Here is a 20,637-nt window from a genome sequence, read left to right on the forward strand (position 1 = left end):
TGTTCGGCGTTCTAGGTGGTCAAATTGCATGCGAACACTTGACAGAAATAGTAGCAAAATGTGAATGTTGAACTTTAGTTTATTACTTTTATTTTTTACACCCCCCCCCCCCCCCCCAAAAAAAAGTATACATAAGAACAATTTACAGACTCACTCATACACCAACTACATCTTCCCAGACCAGCATGCTCACAGCCCATCCCTAGTGCCTGCATTATTGTTTGCCACTTGGCCTTAAATTGTACCAATTTGTTTTTCTCAGTCACCCCATGCTATTTCAATATTTCAATAATAAATCATTAGATTTTTTCCATTGTGTCAATGATGGCGGATTGATTCACTTCTAAGTTTCTAGTATACCTTTTTTTCGTGATTGGAAGAGAATCGTCCAGCCCATTGGGTATCTCACTACACCCTCATATACCATGTCGTGAAATATGCAGACAGCCGGATTAAAAGTACATTTACATTGTAATACTTGACAGACAACTTTCTAGTTTCGCCCACAATTTCCAGACTTTGTAGCATTCCCAGAGAAGCATGGGTTAATTGCATTCATATATTTTAACTGCATGCTTCTTGTACTTAATTTAATATTTTTTATTATTGTTATTTACAATGGTACTTATTTTATTACTATGACACCATTGCACTGTGTGAGAAGTCTGCAAGGCCTTGACGCTATCGACTGTGCCGCAAAAGCATGCTCAAACGGCAGAGTCGATTTCCGCGCTTATAAACCCAGGGTCGTTACACTACAATTAGATTTGGCTGGGATTTGCTTTTTAGTCATTAGTGGATACACGTGACCAGGACTGCCCTCGTTATCTGATATTTTGCACACACAATATTTGACAGTACTTTTCCAAATGAACATGGCATCCAATGCAATATATATATATAAGTATATATAAATAATTTGCGATAGGGAGTAGGCAGGCAGCTGGCTTGATGCTGAAACGGCGTCTTGCCACCGACTAGCAGCAGTAGCGTCGCTGATCCGGGGAACGGCGGGCCATGGGCTGCGTGAGGAAAACCGCACGTGAACACGAGCTATGTACTATGACACCGTTGCACTGTGTGAGACGTTTATTTTCTAACGGAGATTTACATTTGATGCACCTGTAATGTACAGCAGCAGTCATTACTGCAGCAGCGAAAAACCGGACACTGTCATTCCCAGATAGTCCCTCGCGCGAGACAAATGACGCGTTCAAAACAACTGGAAACTCAGAAGAAGAGAAAAAAGAAATAGAAGGTCAAATAATGACGTCAGTGATCTTCAGATCGGAGCTCCTGAAATGTCCCGAGTTCACAAGTTGGATGACCGTTCAAACCGATTTTTCCCAGTCGTAGCTCGTTCCCCCCCTCGAGTTCGCAGTTGTTTTGAACGCACTGAAGTCGGAGATGATCCAAATCAGTTCCCAGTTGTTTTGAACGCGGCAAAAGGCTCGTGGGTAGCTGGTGCTTCCGGGAGTAGCTACAAGATAGCTTAGAACGAATTGCATTATTTTTTGTTCGGTACAAACCTGCTCCAAACTTCAGAAGAAATACCCGTAGACGTTCGTTCTCCATTTTTGAACTGGAGATCTCTTCCTGGTAACGTTACTCTGCTATCGTCTTTTCCACTGCCCTGAACATCTCACCAGCCACTGTTGTTTAATCGTTTTTGATGCTCCTCTGCAACCTTCTTTCCCATTGTCCCAAATAACGCAACAACTACTGCTGTTAATCGCTCGGTAATAAACACATTCAACAGCTGTACTTTAGACATTTTGGAAAAAGTACATTCAGGTGCTCATCAACAAATCAACTGAAGATTGTCGTATTGACCGCGGGCGCAGATAATCACTTCCGGCACAAGGTTTTTGTATTGCCTTTCAAAATATAAAATAAAAACATTGATGTATTCAACACATATGCGAAAATATTATAATTAATAATATTGTTATGTACAACTTCCCTTTTATGTTGAACGTTTTTTGATTACAGGGAGTGACGTGTTTTGGTCTTCCACCAAAACTTCCGACGGGAATTGTAATGTATTTTAAAATGGCGTTACCCGGTGTCACTCGTGCATTCTTTTCTAATAGGAATCAAATAAAGCAATTTATGTCAGAGGGCTCCCGCAACCTGTCTTTAGGTAGTCGAGTTCATGCGAGGACACAATCATTGAAATGTCTGAAAAGGACGACTTCTCAATCAAATGCTATCCATGCTACTGTGCACAGAAGGTCACCGCTATACCGCAGCTGCGAAAGCAATGGCGATGAAAATAGTCGTGCTACTAGTAACTGGATTTATGCAATGGGGAGTGTAATTGGTAAGTAAGTTATTGTCACGTTAGATGTGTTTTAAAATACTCTTCCCTAGTGTGTGTCATTGTCAGTACATGAAACTTACAAGAGATTATCGATTCTAATCTTTTACATTGATGTGCATATGATTTGCATCATTATGAGAGTCCTTCAACATGACATTATCACAACCGGTCATTTGAGTCATTGAGTGACCTAAATGTTTTGTGATATACACCCCCTCCTCCCTCCTCCTCGTTCATAGCGTTCTCTCTCTTCAGCAAAGCTGAGGAGGACACCAGAACTGATGCCCAGAAGAAAGAAGATGAGATTATTTTACTTTTGAAGAGAGCCAAGGTAACTAATTGTCATTGATGCAGGCAACTCCTCAATCCAGTTTCTACCTAGAATCTTAATCTAAATGAGAAGTACAGTACCATGCAACTGTATTTGCCAAGAGATGATTTGCAATCTTCTGAATCTCAAGTGTCATCAACGTAACAGCATTTTAATTGTATCAATTCAGACCCAAATGTTTGTCATATCTGTCCTAGACATCTATGTTTTGATGAAGTGTCATCAATTTGACATGTTATGTCTGAGTAACATTGGTGTGTGTTGTGTTCAAGCTCAGTATGATGCGGGGGCAGTTGCATGGAGCCAATGGATTCCTCCACCAGGCCATCAAGCTGGCCCACCAGACTAACAATACACAAGCTATCATCTACACCTACAGCTTGGTAAAAGCCTTGCCTATTTAACAGGATGTTTTTAACTTGTTCAAATGTGCTTCAAACCCAGTGTTTATTAGCCTGCACAGTGAACTTGTGGGAACACGTGGTTGACTAGACTTATTTGACACGTGATTAGTCTTTGCTTCTGCTGTGCATTACAGAGTGAATTTAAGAATCGCAGCCTCTTGCAATAGTGATATTGCACACACATTGATTCATGTTGTGATAACTATAGTTTTGAGGTATCACTCAATACACTTTGATGGAGTAATGTGCTTTTCTCAGGAATTTCTGTAAGCATTTTTGAATGTAATGCCATGGCATTAATGCCACAGTTGCCACAGAAACTCAGCAGCACATCATTATTGTTGTTTTATTGTCCCCGGTCTCTACAGATGGCGAACCTTGCCTATGTCCAAGGTCAGCTGGATAATGTGAGTAATAGCAGAGGTCGCCATCTCTTTCTCCTCTCTTTAGTGAACCCCCACCTGCTGTCCCACTTTTGGAATCCTGCTTATCAAAGTTAAAATCTGCAAGGAGGACTGCCACTATTGACGTTTCCTAATGTATGTGTTCTTCAAAGGAGGGCAAAAATTGAGAAGAGCCAATAGGGGAAGTCTTGGCATTTTTAAAATCCTGTTTTTGTTTATGTCTGTAAGCTGGGGGTGAAGATGATGTCATATTGCAGAGTCTACCTTTGAAACCATTCAGTTGTACTAAGCTCATGAGGCATTCTTAAGTATTTTCTTCAAGAATTCGTGGTACATCATTCATTGAAATGACAATTGAGCAGAGGTTAATGTGATATTGTACTTTTCTTTTTAAATGCTTGTGTTTTGAGCTGTTGTGCTCTTCTCCCCCAGGCAGAGAAACTGTTCAAAGTGGCCATGAGTTTCATGTTGTCCGGAGGAACACCACAGGTGAGGGTTGGTCGTGTGTCTCTAAGTAAGAGGTTAAGTGTGGTAAATATATAAAAATGTATGCATGCATTACTGTTAGTCACTTTGGATAAAAACGTCTGCTACATGGCATATATTTTTATTAATAGCAGAGGAATAGAATTGTTGTGACATCTGGACAGTAGAGTCGCTGGGTACTGAAGCAGCTTTTTGATTTTGAAATGAAGAGGACAATCTATCTATTGTCCATTTGAGGAAAGAAGGACTGTCTAGAATAGTTTTAGGCTCAGCTCTGTCAATTCAGAAACCATTGGCAGTGCATTGTGGTCCAGACACTCAATGCTATATTGCTACTTCAGTCTTTTTCTCTCTCCCTCGGGTTCAAAGGATGACAATGGTGTCATTGAGATGTCCTTGAAGCTCGCTACCATATATGCCGGCCAGGAGAAGTAAGTGAACTTCAAAAGTGGATGTCTTCGTGTGGGTTTAAATGGATCTTGGAGCAATTGAATCAGCTTCAAGGTTTAAGGCAACCAAATTAGTTCTAGTGGTCCTTACCTCTTAAATAATGGACATCGTTTAAATTAGGAGGCACATTTTTGATGCATACTTTTAATAGATACAAATAAGTCTCTGATAGGAGCCAGCCAGCTTAGTTGATGAAGAGTGTGCCTATACACCATTAGAAGGCCTCTCTACTCAAAGGTTTTCAGTTGAGAATGTTTTTTTTCTTCTGCGGTTGGTTGTAGTCCTGTATTATAGGACTACATTTTCATGAACCACCCCCCAGGTTCTACATACCACGGTGCACCATTTACCAACTGTAACCTGTTTGTTTCTCCTCAGGAATGACTTGGCAAAGATGGGTTTCCAGTTTTGCACTGAATCCCTTGAAGCCAAGTTGGAGAAATTCAAGGAACTTCCTGCTGAGGAGCAATCGGGTATCTAACGACCAAACCTTCAAGTAGTTTTAGCTGTAATAGCGTAAGATTGTTTGTGTGACTGGATGATGTCATCATTGTTGTCATCCAGAGTCACATGTGTTTATTTTCCAAGCTGTGTCACACTACTTTATATACAGAAGGTAAAAGGGCAAAATAGTTTGGTCTGCTTTGTTTTTTTTCTAATTCATTTTCTGCCTTTGAAAATAATATCACGATACTGGTATCGTCACAGCCCTAATCAGGGTCCTCGTCTCTCTCCTGTCCAACACTGCTCCTGTGTGTGTGTGTGTGTATGGCACAATGCTGTCTGCTAAAAATGTATATCACTTGACTCAAACATGCCTGTAGCTCACATCATTATCACAAATTTAGGCTTACATTTTAGTCAAAACCCGCAAAGCAACTCACACACATTTTTAATGCCGAAACATACTCTTCCGCCACTGTTTTTCCCGCAAAGCTCTTTTACCCTGTCCGTGTGATGTACGGAGAACCCCGTGGGCTGTGTAGCCTGATCTAGCACCTCCCCTGATAACCAAGTCTGTGAGACAGATTATGTTAGTGTCTTGTATATCTGGTAGGAAATCTGAGCTCACAAAGTTTATTGTCCAGGGACTGTACAGTATCAGGTTATATGCTAGAAAGGGGAGGGTGGTTTAATTAGACTACAACTCCAGCTCGCCTTCCCCTCCTCTGGCGGCATCTTTTTGGATAAAGGGCTCTCGTAAGCAATGGAACTGCTTTGGGTAGTCTAGACGGAGTATCCTGCTCCGGTAAGACTTATTTGTCTTCAGTAATCTAGATCTAATGTCCAAAAGTGCTTGTCGGTGATGCGGAATAATACTAGAAACTCTGATCAAAGAAGTTTTTTTTTTTAAAGACACTTAAAATAATCAAGAGTGCTAAATTGGCAGGGAGCTAGCAACAGGGCGACCATCGTCGGCGCCATCTTGTTTTAAAAGCCAGTCCATTGTACTGTTCAGTAAACAACAGACTGTCAGTTCATTGTAAAGTGCAAGCCTCCTCTTCTCTAGCTGTGTTGGGCCTTATGGTGTCTTCTCTTCTAGTACAGAGTGTGTGTACTGTCCTTGTGCTCCTTTCTTTGTAAATGTTGTCCAATTACGATATTTAAACCCTCATAATGTCATCTGTAATCCGGGGCGTGACAGAACAGCACAACAAACACTGCTCCCTGTGAACTGAATGTCTCAAGCAGACTGATGCAGCTTTTCCTCTAGGACATTCCATTCCCTTTCTGAGTCCCTTTTTTAAACTTTTCATTCTTTTTTTTTCTTTTTTAATTTATCCCCTTTTCTCCCCAATTTTTGTGGTATCCAATCGCTAGTAATTACTATCTTGTCTCATCGCTACGACTCCCGTACGGGCTCGGGAGAGACGAAGGTCGAAAGCCACGCGTCCTCCGAAGCACAACCCAACCAAGCCGCACTACTTCTTAACATAGCGCGCCTCCAACCCGGAAGCCAGCCGCACCAATGTGTCGGAGGAAACACCGTGCACCTGGCCCCCTTGGTTAGCGCGCACTGCGCTCGGCCCGTCACAGAAGTCGCTGGAGCGCGATGAGACAAGGATATCCCTACCGGCCAAACCCTCCCTAACCCGGACGACGCTAGCCCAATTGTGCGTCGCCCCACGGACCTCCCGGTCGCGGCCGGCATGCGACAGTGCCTGGGCGCGAACCCAGAGACTCTGGTGGCGCAGCTAGCACTGCGATGCAGTGCTCTAGACCACTGCGCCACCCGGCAGGCCAAACTTTTCATTCTTAATCCTTCCAAATCAAGTCCCTGCCAATGACAGCCATTACCATTGCACGATGCAGTGACAACCCTGCTGGAAATGATGGTGTGGCCTGGCTGGTGTAGTGGTGCTGTCTCAGGCACACATTATGTACCGTGACGGTATAGGCTGGAATCCGGCCTAATCCCTTGTGATGTAGAGAGAGGACATCTTTCCCCTTGGTCACCCTCTCGCACGATCTGGTCAATAAAATCAGAACATTTAAATAAAGAGGGCGATGTTATCTTCTGAAAAGTTGTATAACCTTGTTTTTAGTATGGTGTGCATTCAACTTGTGACCTTTTGATATTGAGCTTGCTCGCTGACAGCAACCATCCTCGTGTTTCTCCCTCTCTTCAGAAGAGTTGAGGAAGGAGACCCGGCTCCTACTGGGCCTGACCCTGGACTCCCACGCCCGCTACATGGTCGCTATACACCGCCTGAGCCAGGCGGTGGTGGACTACAAGCAAGCCTTGCTGATCTGTCAGGAAGAGCAGGGACAGACTCACCCACAGGTACCAGTTGGCCAGGAAGAGCAGGGAGAGACCCGCCCACAGGTACCAGGAAGAGCAGGGAGAGACCCGCCCACAGGTACCAGGAAGAGCAGGGAGAGACCCGCCCACAGGTACCAGGAAGAGCAGGGAGAGACCTGCCCACAGGTACCAGGAAGAGCAGGGAGAGACCTGCACACAGAAGACTGATGTAGTCTAAATGCTTTGCAGTTATGCGTCCTGATGTTTTGTAACCTCGAAGTTAATCTGTTCTTACTTATATATTATCTGGAAATTGTTTTCTGCTGTCCTGACTACAGTCCTTGGTGCTGATGAGTGACCTGGCCACCATCCTGGACATGCAGGGTCGCCACGACGAGGCTCTCCCCCTGGTGAAGCAGGCTGTGGACCTGAGCAGAGAAGCCGGCCACCCTGACCAACATGTGCTGCTGGGAAACATGGCAGGCATCCTACTGCACAATGGTAAGGAGGGAGGAAAATGAGGACAACCTCTAGGAGGTCCTTGGTTTTCTCCAACACAAGCCAGTTTTCAGTGTCACAACATGAACTTTTATTGTGAATTTGCTAAATTACTAAATGAATGTAACTCAGTTGGAAGAGCATGGCTATAATACAGGAAAGTGGGTTTGATTCCCGGAACCACCCATAAGTAAAAAAAAAAAAAAAATGGTTGCATGCATAAAGTGATGTGGTGGTAAAAAACAATAATGGATGCGTTACGGTGAAAAAAGTAACGTTCCTTATAGGCAATATGTTTCAATATGTTTTTCCACAGAAGGTGGGTAAACTGCTGAAAGAAAAAAACAAGTGGGTAAACCTGTGTTTAAGTTTCTGGATAAAAGTGTCTGCTAAATGGCATCTCTATGCATGTGCATAATATCCCCCTGGCACAGATTTTAATTTTACATTTGTTTATTTAACCAGGTAGGCCAGTTGAGAACAAGTTCTCATTTACAACTGCGACCTGGCCAAGATAAAGCAAAGCAGTTTGACACATACAACAACACAGAGTTACACATGGAATAAACAAACAGCCAATAATACAGTAGGAAAAAAATCTATATACAGCATGTGCAAATGAGGTCGGATAAGAGAGGTAAGGCAATAAATAGGCCATGGTGGCGAAGTAATTACAATATAGCAATTAAACACTGGAGTGATAGATGTGCAGAGGATGAATGTGCAAGTAGAGATTCTAGGGCGCAAAGGAGCAAGATAAATATATACAGTATGGGGATGAGGTAGATTGGATGGGCTATTTACAGATGAGCTATGTACAGGTGCAGTGATCTGTGAGCTGCTCTGACAGCTGGTGCTTAAAGCTAGTGAGGGAAGTAAGAGTCTCCAGCTTCAGAGATTTTTGCAGTTCGTTCCAGTCATTGGCAGCAGAGAACTGGAAGGAGAGGCAGCCAAAGGAAGAATTGGCTTTGGGGGTGACCAGTGAGATATACCTGCTGGAGCGGGTGCTACGGGTGGGTGCTGCTATGGTGACCAGTGAGCTGAGATATGGCGGGGCTTTACCTAGCAGAGACTTGTAGATGACCTGGAGCCAGTGGGTTTGGCGACGAGTATGAAGCGAGGGCCAGCCAACGAGAGCATACAGGTCGCAGTGGTGGGTAGTATATGGTGCTTTGACAAAACGGATGGCACTGTGATAGACTGCATCCAATTTGTCGAGTAGCGTGTTGGAAGCTATTTTGTAAATGACATCGCCGAAGTCGAAGATCGGTAGGATGGTCAGTTTTACGAGGGTATGTTTGGTAGCATGAGTGAAGGATGCTTTGTTGCCAAATAGGAAGCTGATTCTAGATTTAATTTTGGATGGGAAATGTTTAATGTGAGTCTGGAAGGAGAGTTTACAGTCTAACCAGACACCTAGGTATTTGTAGTTGTCCACATATTCTAAGTCAGAACCGTCTAGAGTAATGCTGGACGGGCGGGCAGGTGCGGGCAGCGATCGGTTGAAGAGCATGCATTTAGTTTTACTTGCATTTAAGAGCAGTTGGAGGCCACGGAAGGAGTGTTGTACGGCATTGAAGCTCATCTGGAGGTGAGTTAAGTGTCCAAAGAAGGAAGGGCCAGAGGTATGCAGAATGGTGTTGTCTGCGTAGAGGTGGATCAGCAGCGAGAGCGACATCAATGATGTATACAGAGAAGAGTCGGCCCGAGAATTGAACCCTGTGGCACCCCCATAGAGACTGGCAGAGGTCCAGACAACAGGCCCTCCGATTTGACATACTGAACTCTATCGAAGAAGTAGTTGGTGAACTAAGCGAGGAAATCATTTGAGAAACCAAGACTGTTGAGTCTGCCAATAAGAATGTTGTGATTGACAGAGTCGAAAGCCTTAGCCAGGTCGACGAATACGGCAGTTTGAGTAGGTGCAGCTGCATGAGTAACTGTACAGATAAACATTAATGAATAACATTTAGTTCAAGGGGGTACAGTGAAGACTTTTACGACTGTTGATCATCTCTGTAGTGTTCACTAGGGCGTGCAACAGAAAACGCTTCAAAGCGTTTTTGCAACAGAAAACAACAATGTGTGTCTTATCAGAAAAGGCCAATCCCAGGTAGTCCCACCTGTTTTTCTTCTGTTTCATGCCAAATGAACACAATCCTTGTCTCCTTCTAGATCTTTTTGAGGAGTCTGTGAAGCTGTACAAGGAGTCCTTGGCTCTAGCCCAGTCTGCAGGAGACGAAGAAGCACTGGAGCAGATACAGGAGGGACTGAAAGAGGTGGCCAACAGGAGGAAAGCACGGAAGGCAGAAGAAGCAGCCAAGAATAAGACCGACTGACCGGTTGGATCAACTAAACTAATCTTATTAACACAACCCCAAGCAATCTCTCTGAACTCGTCTGACCACTCTAGTCCCTTCAGCACAATGTTAGTACAAGTTATGGAGTACAGGGCATTTAGCTCAGAAAGAGAAGAAGAAACACACAATAACATCGCAACAGATGAATTGGAACGGTTTCTTACAATGGGCAATTAACAATTTCATCTGTGTAACCCCAATGATGTTTTGTTTGTATTGTGGGAAATGTCACTCCTTCAATGTGGTGTCTGTCTGTTGTCAGATTGGCTTAAGATGTAAGGGGAACACCTGAAGGCTTAATTAAGTCCATTGCCAGAATTCAATCAAAAGGTGTGTTGTCGACAGGCGTAATTGCACTTGATTTTTAAATGATGACTTTATATTTACGTTTGTGCTGGCATCTTCAGAGTTGGTCATGAATGCGATCTCTCCACGAACGTCGAAGGGGGAAATGCACCCGGTTACAAAGGCACATTGTCGATAGAGCGATTGATGACAATGTGTCTTGTTTGAATTCCATCCTGAATTAGTCTTAGTCTGATGACTTGCCATTGCTGTCTGAATCACTATAAATGACACTGTAAGATATGTAAATGTTGTATATACAAAATGTTTTATGGGCTAGAATGTGACATAGGACTTAACTGGCAGCTTCAAGAGTGAAAGGCATAATCAATAACCTTTGTGTGAACAGAGATGTATCATAATAAATACTGTCTTTGAGATGGTGTATATATATATTACATACAGTGCATTTGGAAAGAATTCCCGACCCCTTGACTTTTTCACCATTTTGATACGTTACAGCCTTATTCTAAAATGGATTAAATTGTTTTTCCCCTCAATCAACACACAATACTGTATAATGACAAAGCAAAAACTTTTTTTTATTTTTTTTATGTTTGCAAATGTATTAAATTTCACATTTACATAAGTATTCAGACCCTTTACTCAGTACTTTATTGAAGCATCTTTGGCAGTGATTACAGTCTTGAGTCTTCTTGGGTATGATGCTACAAGCTTGGCACACTTGTATTTGGGGAGTTTCTTACAATCTTCTCTGCAGATTCTCTGAAGCTCTGTCAGGTTGGATGGTGCACCGCTATTTTCATGTTTCTCCAGAGATGTTTGATCGGGTTTCAGGTCCAGGCTCTGACTAGGCCACTCAAAGACTTGTCCCCAAGCCACTCCTGTGTTGTCTTGGCTGTATGCTTTGGGTCGTTGTCCCGTTGGAAGGTGAAACTTCGCCCCAGTCTGAGGTCCTGAGCGCTCTGGAGCAAGTTTTCATCAAGGATCTCTGTACATTGCTCCGTTAAACTTTCCCTCTCCTGACTAGTGCTCAGGGTATCCACGAGAGGCTGGACTGAGGGATTATAGGCCTGTTGTAAGGCAGGTCCTCACCAGACATCACCGGCAACAACGTTGCCTATAGGCACAAACCCACCGTCGCTGGACCAGACAGGACTGGCAAAAGTGCTCTTCACTGACGAGTCGCGGTTTTGTCTCACCAGGGGTGATGGTCGGATTTGCGTTTATCGTCGAAGGTATGAGCGTTACACCGAGGCCTGTACTCTGGAGCGGGATCGATTTGGAGGTGGAGGGTCCGTTGTGGTCTGAGGCGGTGTGTCACAGCATCATCGGCCTGAGCTTGTTGTCATTGCAGGCAATCTCAACGCTGTGCGTTACAGGGAAGGCATCCTCCTCCCTCATGTGGTACCCTTCCTGCAGGCTGATCCTGACATGACCCTCCAGCATGACAATGCCACCAGCAATACTGCTCGTTCTGTGTGTGATTTCCTGCAAGACAGGAATGTCAGTGTTCTGCCATGGCCAGCGAAGAGCCCGGATCTCAATCCCATTGAGCACGTCTGGGTCCTGTTGGATCGGAGGGTGAGGGCTATGGCCATTCCCCCCAGAAATGTCAGAGAACTTGGTGGAAGAGTGGGGTAACATCACACAGCAAGAACTGGCAAATCTGGTGCAGTCCATTTTTTTTATATTTTTTTTTACCTTTATTTAACTAGGCAAGTCAGTTAAGAACAAATTCTTATTTTCAGTGACGGCCTAGGAACAGTGGGTTAACTGCCTGTTCAGGGGCAGAACGACAGATTTGTACCTTGTCAGCTCGGGGATTTGAACTTGCAACCTTTCGGTTACTAGTCCAACGCTCTAACCACTAGGCTACCCTGCCGCCCCATGAGGAGCACTACAGTACTTATTGCAGCTGGTGGCCACACCAGATACTGACTTACTTTTGATTTTGACCCCCCCCCTTGTTCAGGGACACATTATTCCATTTCTGTTAGTCACATGTCTGTGGAACTTGTTCAGTTGTTGAATCTTATGTTCATACAAATATTTACACGTTAAGTTTGCTGAAAATAAACTCAGTTGACAGTGAGAGGACGTTTCTTTTTTTGCTGAGTTTAGTTTAAGTAAATGGCTTAATCTGTGAGATGACTTGCATGAGTCAGGGCTCCCGAGTGGTGGGGCGGTCTAAGGCACTGCATTTTAGTGCAAGAGGCGTCACTACCGTCCCTGGTTTGAATCCAGGCTGTATCACATCCGGCCGTGTCACTGGCACCCAATTGGCCGGGGTAGGCCGTCATTGTAAATAAGAATGTCATTAACTGACTTGCCTAGTTAAAAAGGCTTAATTTAAAACATTTACAAAGTGAATCTGACTGCTATCAGATAAGTGTACATACAGTGTAGTGAGTCTTAACTTTAATACATTTATTTAGTAATATTACAGTTGATATAAATTATAAACGGATTTTTAATGAATCTAAGGCAAAGAACCTTGGCTGTGGGTCGGGACTTTTTCCTATTTCGAATAAAACGAAGGCCACATTTGACACGTTGATCCACCAGACCTTCCGAGCATTGGGCGGAATGGTCTTTTGAACGGGATTAGGCTTCATGGTGTGTTCGATGTGTGAGAAATGGCAGGCCCACGTGTGTAATAACAGAAGCCACAGCTCAACTCTAGGGCCCAGATTTTCAGTTAACTTAACACAAGAAAAAGAAAAAAACAAACGCAAGAATCCATGTCATTATTGCCTCATCTATTCTCATTAATACTTTTATTGTACAATATTTTACATGAGTTGTACAAACAGAACAAGGCAGAAGCAACTCAATACAAGGAGAGCTGTAATTTAGCTAAACAGACAAAGGAGGAGGATATGTTTTTTTTCTTCTTCAGTTGAGTTATTTTTCAATTATCGATACAGCCTCACCCCTCCAAATTTTACCAAGAAAATGATCATTGTCTACAATATGGAATGTAGACTTTAAATCCATCGGTGTGTTGAAATGAGTCGAGAACCTTATTTGAACGACTTCAAAAAGCCCCGTTTACACCTGCTATTAACACGTGTCCTTCGTCCTGATCTTGTCTGTTTACACTTATCAGATCACAATGCATTTATTTATTATTATTCATATTTTTTTAAATCGTCTACACTTGTCCCCCCCAAAAATTGGGCAGAATCAGAATGTGGATAAGAGCAGGAAAAAGGCTGCATGTTAGCACCAGGTATAAACAGGGTTAGAGTGACTTGATTGCAGCATGCTCAAGTACAATTCAACTCAGACATCCACTCCTGTATACAATGTGGACAGGACATGCTTGACCCCCCACAAACAAGGTCAACGGAGGTACAGTACCGACCAATTATGGCAACGGAGTAACAAAGATTACTTTGATCAAATTAGTTTGTTAACAATCATCATACAACATGCCAGCACATTGGTTTTGATAAACTGGACGGCTATATAATTATAATCAAGTAGATATTACAACGTAAGCAGTATCTGATAATATTTCAAGCGGAACAGAACCCACAATGGTTTACAAATCCATGGCATGAAGTGTACTAAATTAATGCTGGCTTACAAAATGGAAATTGAGGCTCATGCATGTTCCATACAGCCCAGTAAAGGAGCTCAATGGCAACTAAAATTGCATTAAAAAGTTGGTTTGTGTGTAACACTAATTCAGGGTTTCCCCCAAACTCGGTCCTCGGGACACCATGGGGTGGTGCGCTTAGTTTTTTAGCCCCTAGCATTACACAGCTGATTCAACTAATCATCAAGCTTTGATTATTTGAGTCAGCTGTGTAGTGTTGGGGGCAAAAACCAAAACGTGCACCCCTTGGGGTCACGAGGACAAAGTTTGGGAAAACACTGCACTAGTGTATAGTGAGGCACTTAGGCTTGATTGCAGCTAAAATTGATTAATAGTATGTCATGCGTGTGTAATGAACCACACAGACAACAAGCTAAAATCTGAGGTAAATAATTAGCAACTAAACTTCCATAGTGTAGCCTAACAAACCAAGTTAAAAAATATTGACCTTTCAGCAAATGCAAAAATCACCAAAAATGAATATTCCAATGTGGATACATATAACATTTGTTCATCCAGACTAAAAACACACAGCAACATGGGAAAGGCATATTGCATTTTCTCAACAGTGAATTGAATTCAGAAGCTCTTGTAGGCCTATGACTTTCCACTGAAAGATATTAAAAGGACAGAGCAAAATCTTAAGATCGGACGAATGATGATCATATCAATGAGGCAGAAAAATGTATGAATTCAAATTGTGAGGTAAGTATTCCTCGCAGCTTGATAGGGGATAGAGTTTTCATTCTTAGAAAGAGAAACACAGCATACGGTGTTAGAGATTGCTGGAAAATTATTCTATTGTCTCCAGTTTAAAACTTGAGTTACTTTCACAGGTTCAATATGTCTGACATTTAGTATGGAAGATCTGTCGTTAACCCAGACTTTCCCTGCAATTGAGCAAAGGTGTTAGGTCGGACACAAACACGTAAAAGGCAGAAGTAGTGTTTGATTTATGGCATCAACCCAGTGGACATTTTGCTCATGGTCTCTTTACGACATTTTCTGGTTGTTAACTAGTTTTCTGGTTGAGAAGACATCCTATAACCAGATTACAACCAACGGGTCTCTTTTACAACCAGGTAAAGCAAGAGAAACCGAGAAAAAATGTTTTCATGACATGGTAAAGACGTCATGGGAAAGACAGCATCTGACCAAATCACAACCAAAATATACTATGTTACAACCAGATTAACACATGACTTAGTTTGCTAAAAAGACATTAACAAAAAAAAACACCCTTGTTCCATGTTCTGTCTGCAGGGAACAGACACGGTCTCCTCAGAAACGGTGATGGTCATAGAGTGTGACCTATGAAAGACTAACACTTGCGGTGAAGTGGTCATGATTGGAAAGTAACAAAGCAATACAACATGCATGCTAATTTTGTGCATCTTGTTCGTAGCCGTATAACATTGGAACACATACCGGGTCACATACGCAGCGTAGCCTCGGTAACGTTTGAGAAATAATCATCGAGATTGAATTACGCGCTTCACATTTTTAGTGTCATGTGCTTCAATGCTGTTTCAATAATCTGTGCTTTCTCACAGACATCACAAAAGAAAAGTTACAACACGCATAAGGGGATGGCCACACGGAGACTAGGGTTGAATGGCGGGATCCCGGTTACTGAGATTCACGACCCAAATCCACACCCTTTTCCCGGAAACAGGGAAATTATTTATATTAACAGCATGGCGTGAATGGAACTGTTAAATTATACGCAATGTCTAAAATATGGCTTCTCTATGGCCTCTGCATGATGAATCAACGCCCAGGGTAGGGACAGACAGCCCATCAGTATGGACCGCAGTTCAATGTATGTCACCATGGGGGAAAAACACACATTATATAGAGTGATGGTAGGCCTACATGCTGCAGTAATATAAAGACCGAATGTGCGTCTAATTTACCCATCTCCATCTGGCTTTAGGGATCACATTATTATTATTTTTTTAATTGTATAGATACATTTTTTATTGCAGCTGCAGTTTTAGAAACAACCTATCACTCGAATAGCTTTGCTTTAAAATCTGCGCATGTGCGAGCCCTCACAGTCCTTCTCGCTCTAACTCCATTCAAATTGCATCCAAAAAATAGATAATCATGTTTTAGATTGATATATAGCCCTATATATAGATGTCCTGGCCTACCTCTTTCAGGTAATACATTCAAAGCAGTATTAGCCTTATATTTAGCTAATTAATGACGGGTTATGCATAATTAGGTTCTAATTTATAGCCTCTGTCTCTTGCGCAATACGCACACACCTGTGCTCCGCTGGCCTCTTTAAACAACGGTCCTTAGCTGTTGGAGTCCCATGCAGGAGAAGCTAGATTAGAATAGCTTGTTGAACATTTTTTTAAGCATTTCTTATACCAATAGACTATTTGAAGAGGTACTGAAGCTCTTATTTGCTGAATGATAAATACAGCAGCCAGTAGAACTAATTTGAAAGAAGAGCGAACGCGCGATGTCGGTAGACTATAGAGAGTAATTTATTCAGACCCATGACCGTTCTATCTTTGTTTAGAGAAGTGAAAGCCTTCTGCATCTAATTCTAGTCATATATTGTTCAAGGATGTCATTTAGAATTATGAGAATAAAGGACAACGAAACGTATTTCATTTAACAGTTGAGAGGAAGGAAGGAAGCAAAACAATAATATGCTAATAACATTAGGGGAAATATTATTTAGAGGTATATATGCGTCAGTCTACTAAATCATACAAATAGGCCCCATTATACTTCAAAATTAAAATCTATTTCGCTAACCTATAACATATACGCATGTGCTGCACCGGAATCACGTGTTCTCTCCTCGCTCTAATCACAGAGAAAAGTGATTTATTTGTAAAATACCAGGAAAATATTCAACCCTAACAGAGACGCATGAACACGAATAAAATTGTATATGACCTACACCATTGTCCGTTCTTGTCTATCACAAGTTTAACTCATCCCTCCTTTTTTTTCGGACGAGTTGCATATGTAGAGGACGAACATATTGTGCAGTTTTAATTTTTTCCGCTGGACAATCATTCATCAAGCAGAGGATGACCTCCCCATTAAAAAACCATCGTCTCAAACCAGGAATCTTGGGACACAAAATCTCAATGTGTCTGTACCCTCACCTTGCATGATAGTGAGAGTTTTATATTAGTTTTCTTTGTGGGGTCATTGCCAAGGCTGCGCTGCGTGAGTAAAATGGAGCCCAGTAGGTTATTATGGACAAAAAGGCCTCAATGCAGCAGTAAATGTTGAAGACCTTTATGTTCCTCGTATTGCTTACTTTGTCCACTGTCTCTTGCTATAATTCTAAACAAGGCCATTGACATCATCTGTGCGGAGAGACGGAGGCATTGAAGTGGCCAAATATAGTAGCTCTCCTAGCATAGTCTTATCTGGCTTGAGTTGGTTGGCACTTCTGTTTAGTAGAAAGAGAGATCGCTTCTCACTTCTGTTTTGAGACAGCGTTTCTTGATGCTTACATTTGCCGCGCTGACTTGGCTCTCTTCCCTTACAAGCCTCACAAAAAAATATTAAATAAATCTGGCACTTCCTAGTCCTGGAATGTTCACTCTTTAAGTTCCCCCACTAATCCCCCCCCCCCCCACCCTCCCTCTGTCCCTTTCTTTAAATTCTCTTTCTTTCCCTCCCTTGTTGTAGTTTTCCCAGGGTCCAGATCCCCCTTGGGGCAGCAGCATGTGTCGGTACATCGTCACTATGCCAGGGAAGACTCCTCCAATGGCGGCCCGGCCCAATGCTTACACAGGGCGTCTTCCAGAAAGCCCGCCAGCTTGTCACAGTCCTCCTGAAGAAAACGAGAGACCAGAAATATGGGGTTATATTAGGGACGATATTTAGTTGCACTTTATTTTAAGGTACAATGACCAGGTATTTAAAACCTATCTATAACATGTTTGATTCTTTGGGATTCATTCAAATAAGTCCCACTAGGCACCATTTGGTATCAGGCAGTTATACAATTGTGTCAAATTCTTCAAAGTAAGTACCAGAAAAAAGAAGGGGGAAAAAATACTTAAGATATCAATACAAAAAAACAACAATACTTCTGTAGAAATATTACAGATTCAAGGCTGGCCTGGGTTGAGTTGATTTAATCAGTGTGTTCCGCTCCTCTTACCTCACTGATGAAGGCGAAGTGAACCAGCTCACTAGCCAGGTCTTTGGAGCTGTCAGCTAAATTGGAACACACAAAACACAAAACAACCACCAAAAACCTTAACATATAAAGATCCTCAACCAGTCCTACAGTTAAAGGGGCCTCTATTACTCCCCATAGGTGATTTGCTAGCAGTTATTGAAGTTTGTAATGGCTGTTTAGATAAAAACCAAACCACCGATTCCAGGTTCTCCTGGTCCATAGACTACTTTCAGGTTGAGGAAACATCTAACCTCAAATAAAATCCTTGAACTTCCCCTTTAAAAACTGCATGCGATCTACTGAATAACCCAATAGATCACAGGTGTCAAACTCATTCCACGGAGGGCCGAGTGTCTGCGGGTTTTCGCTCCTCCCTTGTACTTGATTGATGAATTAACATCACTAATTAGTTAGGAACTCCCCACACCTGGTTGTCTAGGGCTTTATTGAAAGGAAAAACCAAAAACCTGCAGACACTAGGCCCTCCGTGGAATGAGTTTGACACCCCTGCAATAGATGGTGCTGTATATCTGCATTTGTAACAGCCCCTCTGGCATGTGGTTCAAAAAGGGTACACACAGTAACGTTACAATAACTTTGTTTGAACGTCGGATTGACTCACTCGGCAGAACGTCACAGTTTAGCTGCCGTTGGAGCTTGTCGTCCATCTTCAGGAGGAGAGAGAGCTGCAGCCAGATAGAGAGAATTACATTCAAATGTATTTTACCACTCCTTGTATATTGTTCATCTAATTGGTTTTATTCGCTATTATAAAAAAAGGAGAGGTGCAAGTGTGCGCACTGGGTCAGATTTGAACCAATCCCAACTCTCGTGCATACTGTACGTAAGTGCCGGGGGCTTTTATTTTTTATTTCACCTTTATTTAACCAGGTAGGCCAGTTGAGAACAAGTTCTCATTTACAACTGCGACCTGGCCAAGATAAAGTAAAAGCAGTTCGACACATACAACAGAGTTACACATGGAATAAACAAGCATACAGTCAATAACACAATAGAAGAAGTCTATACACAGTGTGTGCAAATGAAGTAAGATTAGGGAGGTAAGGCAATAAATAGGCCATGGTGGCGAAGTAATTACAATATACCAATTAAACACTGGAGTGATAGATGTGCAGAGGATGAATGTGCAAGTAGAGATTCTAGGGCGCAAAGGAGCAAGATAAATAAATACAGTATGGGGATGAGGTAGACTGGATGGGCTATTTACAGATGAGCTATGTACAGGTGCAGTGATCTGTGAGCTGCTCTGACAGTTGGTGCTTAAAGCTAGTGAGGGAGATATGAGGCTTCAGTGATTTTTGCAGTTCGTTCCAGTCATTGGCAGCCGAGAACTGGAAGGAGAGGCGGCCAAAGGTGGAATTGGCTGCGGCACTAACCACACAAACCATGGGCGAGATGTTTTATTGTGCAATTATTTGTCGATAGTTATAAAAGCTCAGACACTTTTTACATTCAGCAACAATTCTTTGTTCATTTAAAAAAAGTGTAAGTTGTAGATGAAAATAAACAAAAAAACTCACATGACTTCTGGTGCCTTCCTCAGTGAACTCCAAGTTACAATGCATTTGGACAACCTGTACAGTTTCAAGCATGACACAGAGAGAGAAAAAAATCTGCTAAACTGATTTCCAACACTCGTTTCATGACCATAGGGCACCACCTTGAAATTGAAAGCAGACAAGAAGGTTCATTTTAGTGCCTAAGTGTCTTGCTTAAGGGCACAGCGGCAGAAGATGGTACCGTCTGGTATCTAAAACCAGCAGCCTTCCGGTTGCCAGTTAAAGAGACCTTATATTTGATCATTGTTTACCCCAACATTTTGGTTGGGTGTTGCCTGTATGGTTCATATACAGTACATATGCTATTAAATACTTGTTTTGACTGGCCCGGGATTTGAACCAGCAACCTTCTGACTACTGGTCTGCATGCAACCCCCTCTCGTATAAAAAAAGTTACCTTTCTGGTCTCCATCTCCTGGGGCTCTGGGCTGGGAGTCTTCACTGTCTCCATGCGCTCCTGGAAGATGGACAAGGTCCGGGGCATGGTGAGGCCCCGCTGGAAGTTCATCAAGGGATAGATCCCATTCCTAGTGAGTACACACAGAAAGAAAGAGCCAATCCAATCAATTGAAAAACAGACTAAGTGAGTTAAATCATGTGATGTACAGTCTTTACTTTAAATACTGACTAAATACCACAGGGGTAAGGGACAATAGTCCCTTGGAAAATCTTAGACTTAATTGAGTTGAGTAAATAAGAGTTTTTTTGTTTTACATTAACATTTTAGTCATTTATCAGACACTCTTATCCAGAGCAACTTACAGTTAGTGCATTCATCTTAAGACAGCTAGGTGAGGCAACCACATGTCACAGTAAGTACATTTTTCCTCTAAGCAGCGATCGGCAAAGTCAGAGCTACTAAGGGGGAAAAGGTCAAGTGATAGTTATAAACATGATGTGTCGGCCATCATGGCGGCCTTCATAAAACCGGACGGTTCTAACATCAACTGGAAAGTCAAACAAATTTAGGATTA

General features: G+C 42.5%; 2 protein-coding genes and 1 long non-coding RNA gene across 7 annotated transcripts in view; 1 reads left to right on the plus strand and 2 right to left on the minus strand.

Moving 5' to 3' along the window:
- Window positions 1-102: 102 nt before the first annotated feature.
- Window positions 103-1,619, minus strand: LOC129823669 (uncharacterized). Its single transcript, XR_008754663.1, has 2 exons — window positions 1,530-1,619; window positions 103-1,022 (listed from the first exon to the last, which is right to left on the minus strand). It is a non-coding gene; the product is annotated as an uncharacterized LOC129823669 (long non-coding RNA).
- On the plus strand, window positions 1,015-10,936 carry LOC129823667 (tetratricopeptide repeat protein 19, mitochondrial-like). Of its 5 annotated transcripts, XM_055882563.1 has the most exons (11): window positions 1,015-1,864; window positions 1,993-2,323; window positions 2,563-2,654; window positions 2,927-3,037; window positions 3,427-3,465; window positions 3,895-3,951; window positions 4,318-4,379; window positions 4,777-4,871; window positions 7,029-7,327; window positions 7,480-7,642; window positions 9,815-10,936. In XM_055882563.1, exons 2-11 carry the CDS (start codon window positions 2,041-2,043, stop codon window positions 9,976-9,978), a joined length of 1,365 nt encoding a protein of 454 aa, XP_055738538.1. In that variant the 5' UTR covers window positions 1,015-1,864; window positions 1,993-2,040; the 3' UTR covers window positions 9,979-10,936. The 5 variants fall into 5 exon arrangements, with proteins under 5 accessions (XP_055738538.1, XP_055738539.1, XP_055738540.1 ...); XM_055882564.1 differs by having other exon boundaries at window positions 1,015-2,323; window positions 7,029-7,183; XM_055882565.1 differs by lacking the exon at window positions 1,015-1,864 and having other exon boundaries at window positions 2,233-2,323; window positions 2,579-2,654.
- A 6,603-nt stretch (window positions 10,937-17,539) lies between these two features.
- LOC129823666 (nuclear receptor-binding protein 2-like) overlaps window positions 17,540-20,637 on the minus strand; it is a 54,512-nt gene continuing 51,414 nt past the window's right edge. The window contains exons 14-18 of the mRNA XM_055882562.1: window positions 20,061-20,190; window positions 19,625-19,678; window positions 18,706-18,769; window positions 18,063-18,118; window positions 17,540-17,729 (exon numbers count right to left, since the gene is read on the minus strand). Coding sequence (XP_055738537.1) covers window positions 17,640-17,729; window positions 18,063-18,118; window positions 18,706-18,769; window positions 19,625-19,678; window positions 20,061-20,190 — 394 coding nt within the window. The 3' untranslated portion in view covers window positions 17,540-17,639. The remainder of the gene's footprint in view (window positions 17,730-18,062; window positions 18,119-18,705; window positions 18,770-19,624; window positions 19,679-20,060; window positions 20,191-20,637) is intronic.

This window comes from Salvelinus fontinalis, chromosome 26 (genome assembly GCF_029448725.1).
Source record: "Salvelinus fontinalis isolate EN_2023a chromosome 26, ASM2944872v1, whole genome shotgun sequence".
NCBI classification, from domain to species: domain Eukaryota; kingdom Metazoa; phylum Chordata; class Actinopteri; order Salmoniformes; family Salmonidae; genus Salvelinus; species Salvelinus fontinalis.

Coding starts and splice junctions, on each gene's coding strand:
- LOC129823667 (XM_055882563.1), top strand. CDS start 2,041: ATGTATTTTAAAATGGCGTTACCCGGTGTCACTCGTGCATTCTTTTCT. Junction 3,038..3,426: donor TCATCTACACCTACAGCTTG/GTAAAAGCCTTG, acceptor CGGTCTCTACAG/ATGGCGAACCTTGCCTATGT. Junction 3,952..4,317: donor TGTCCGGAGGAACACCACAG/GTGAGGGTTGGT, acceptor TCGGGTTCAAAG/GATGACAATGGTGTCATTGA.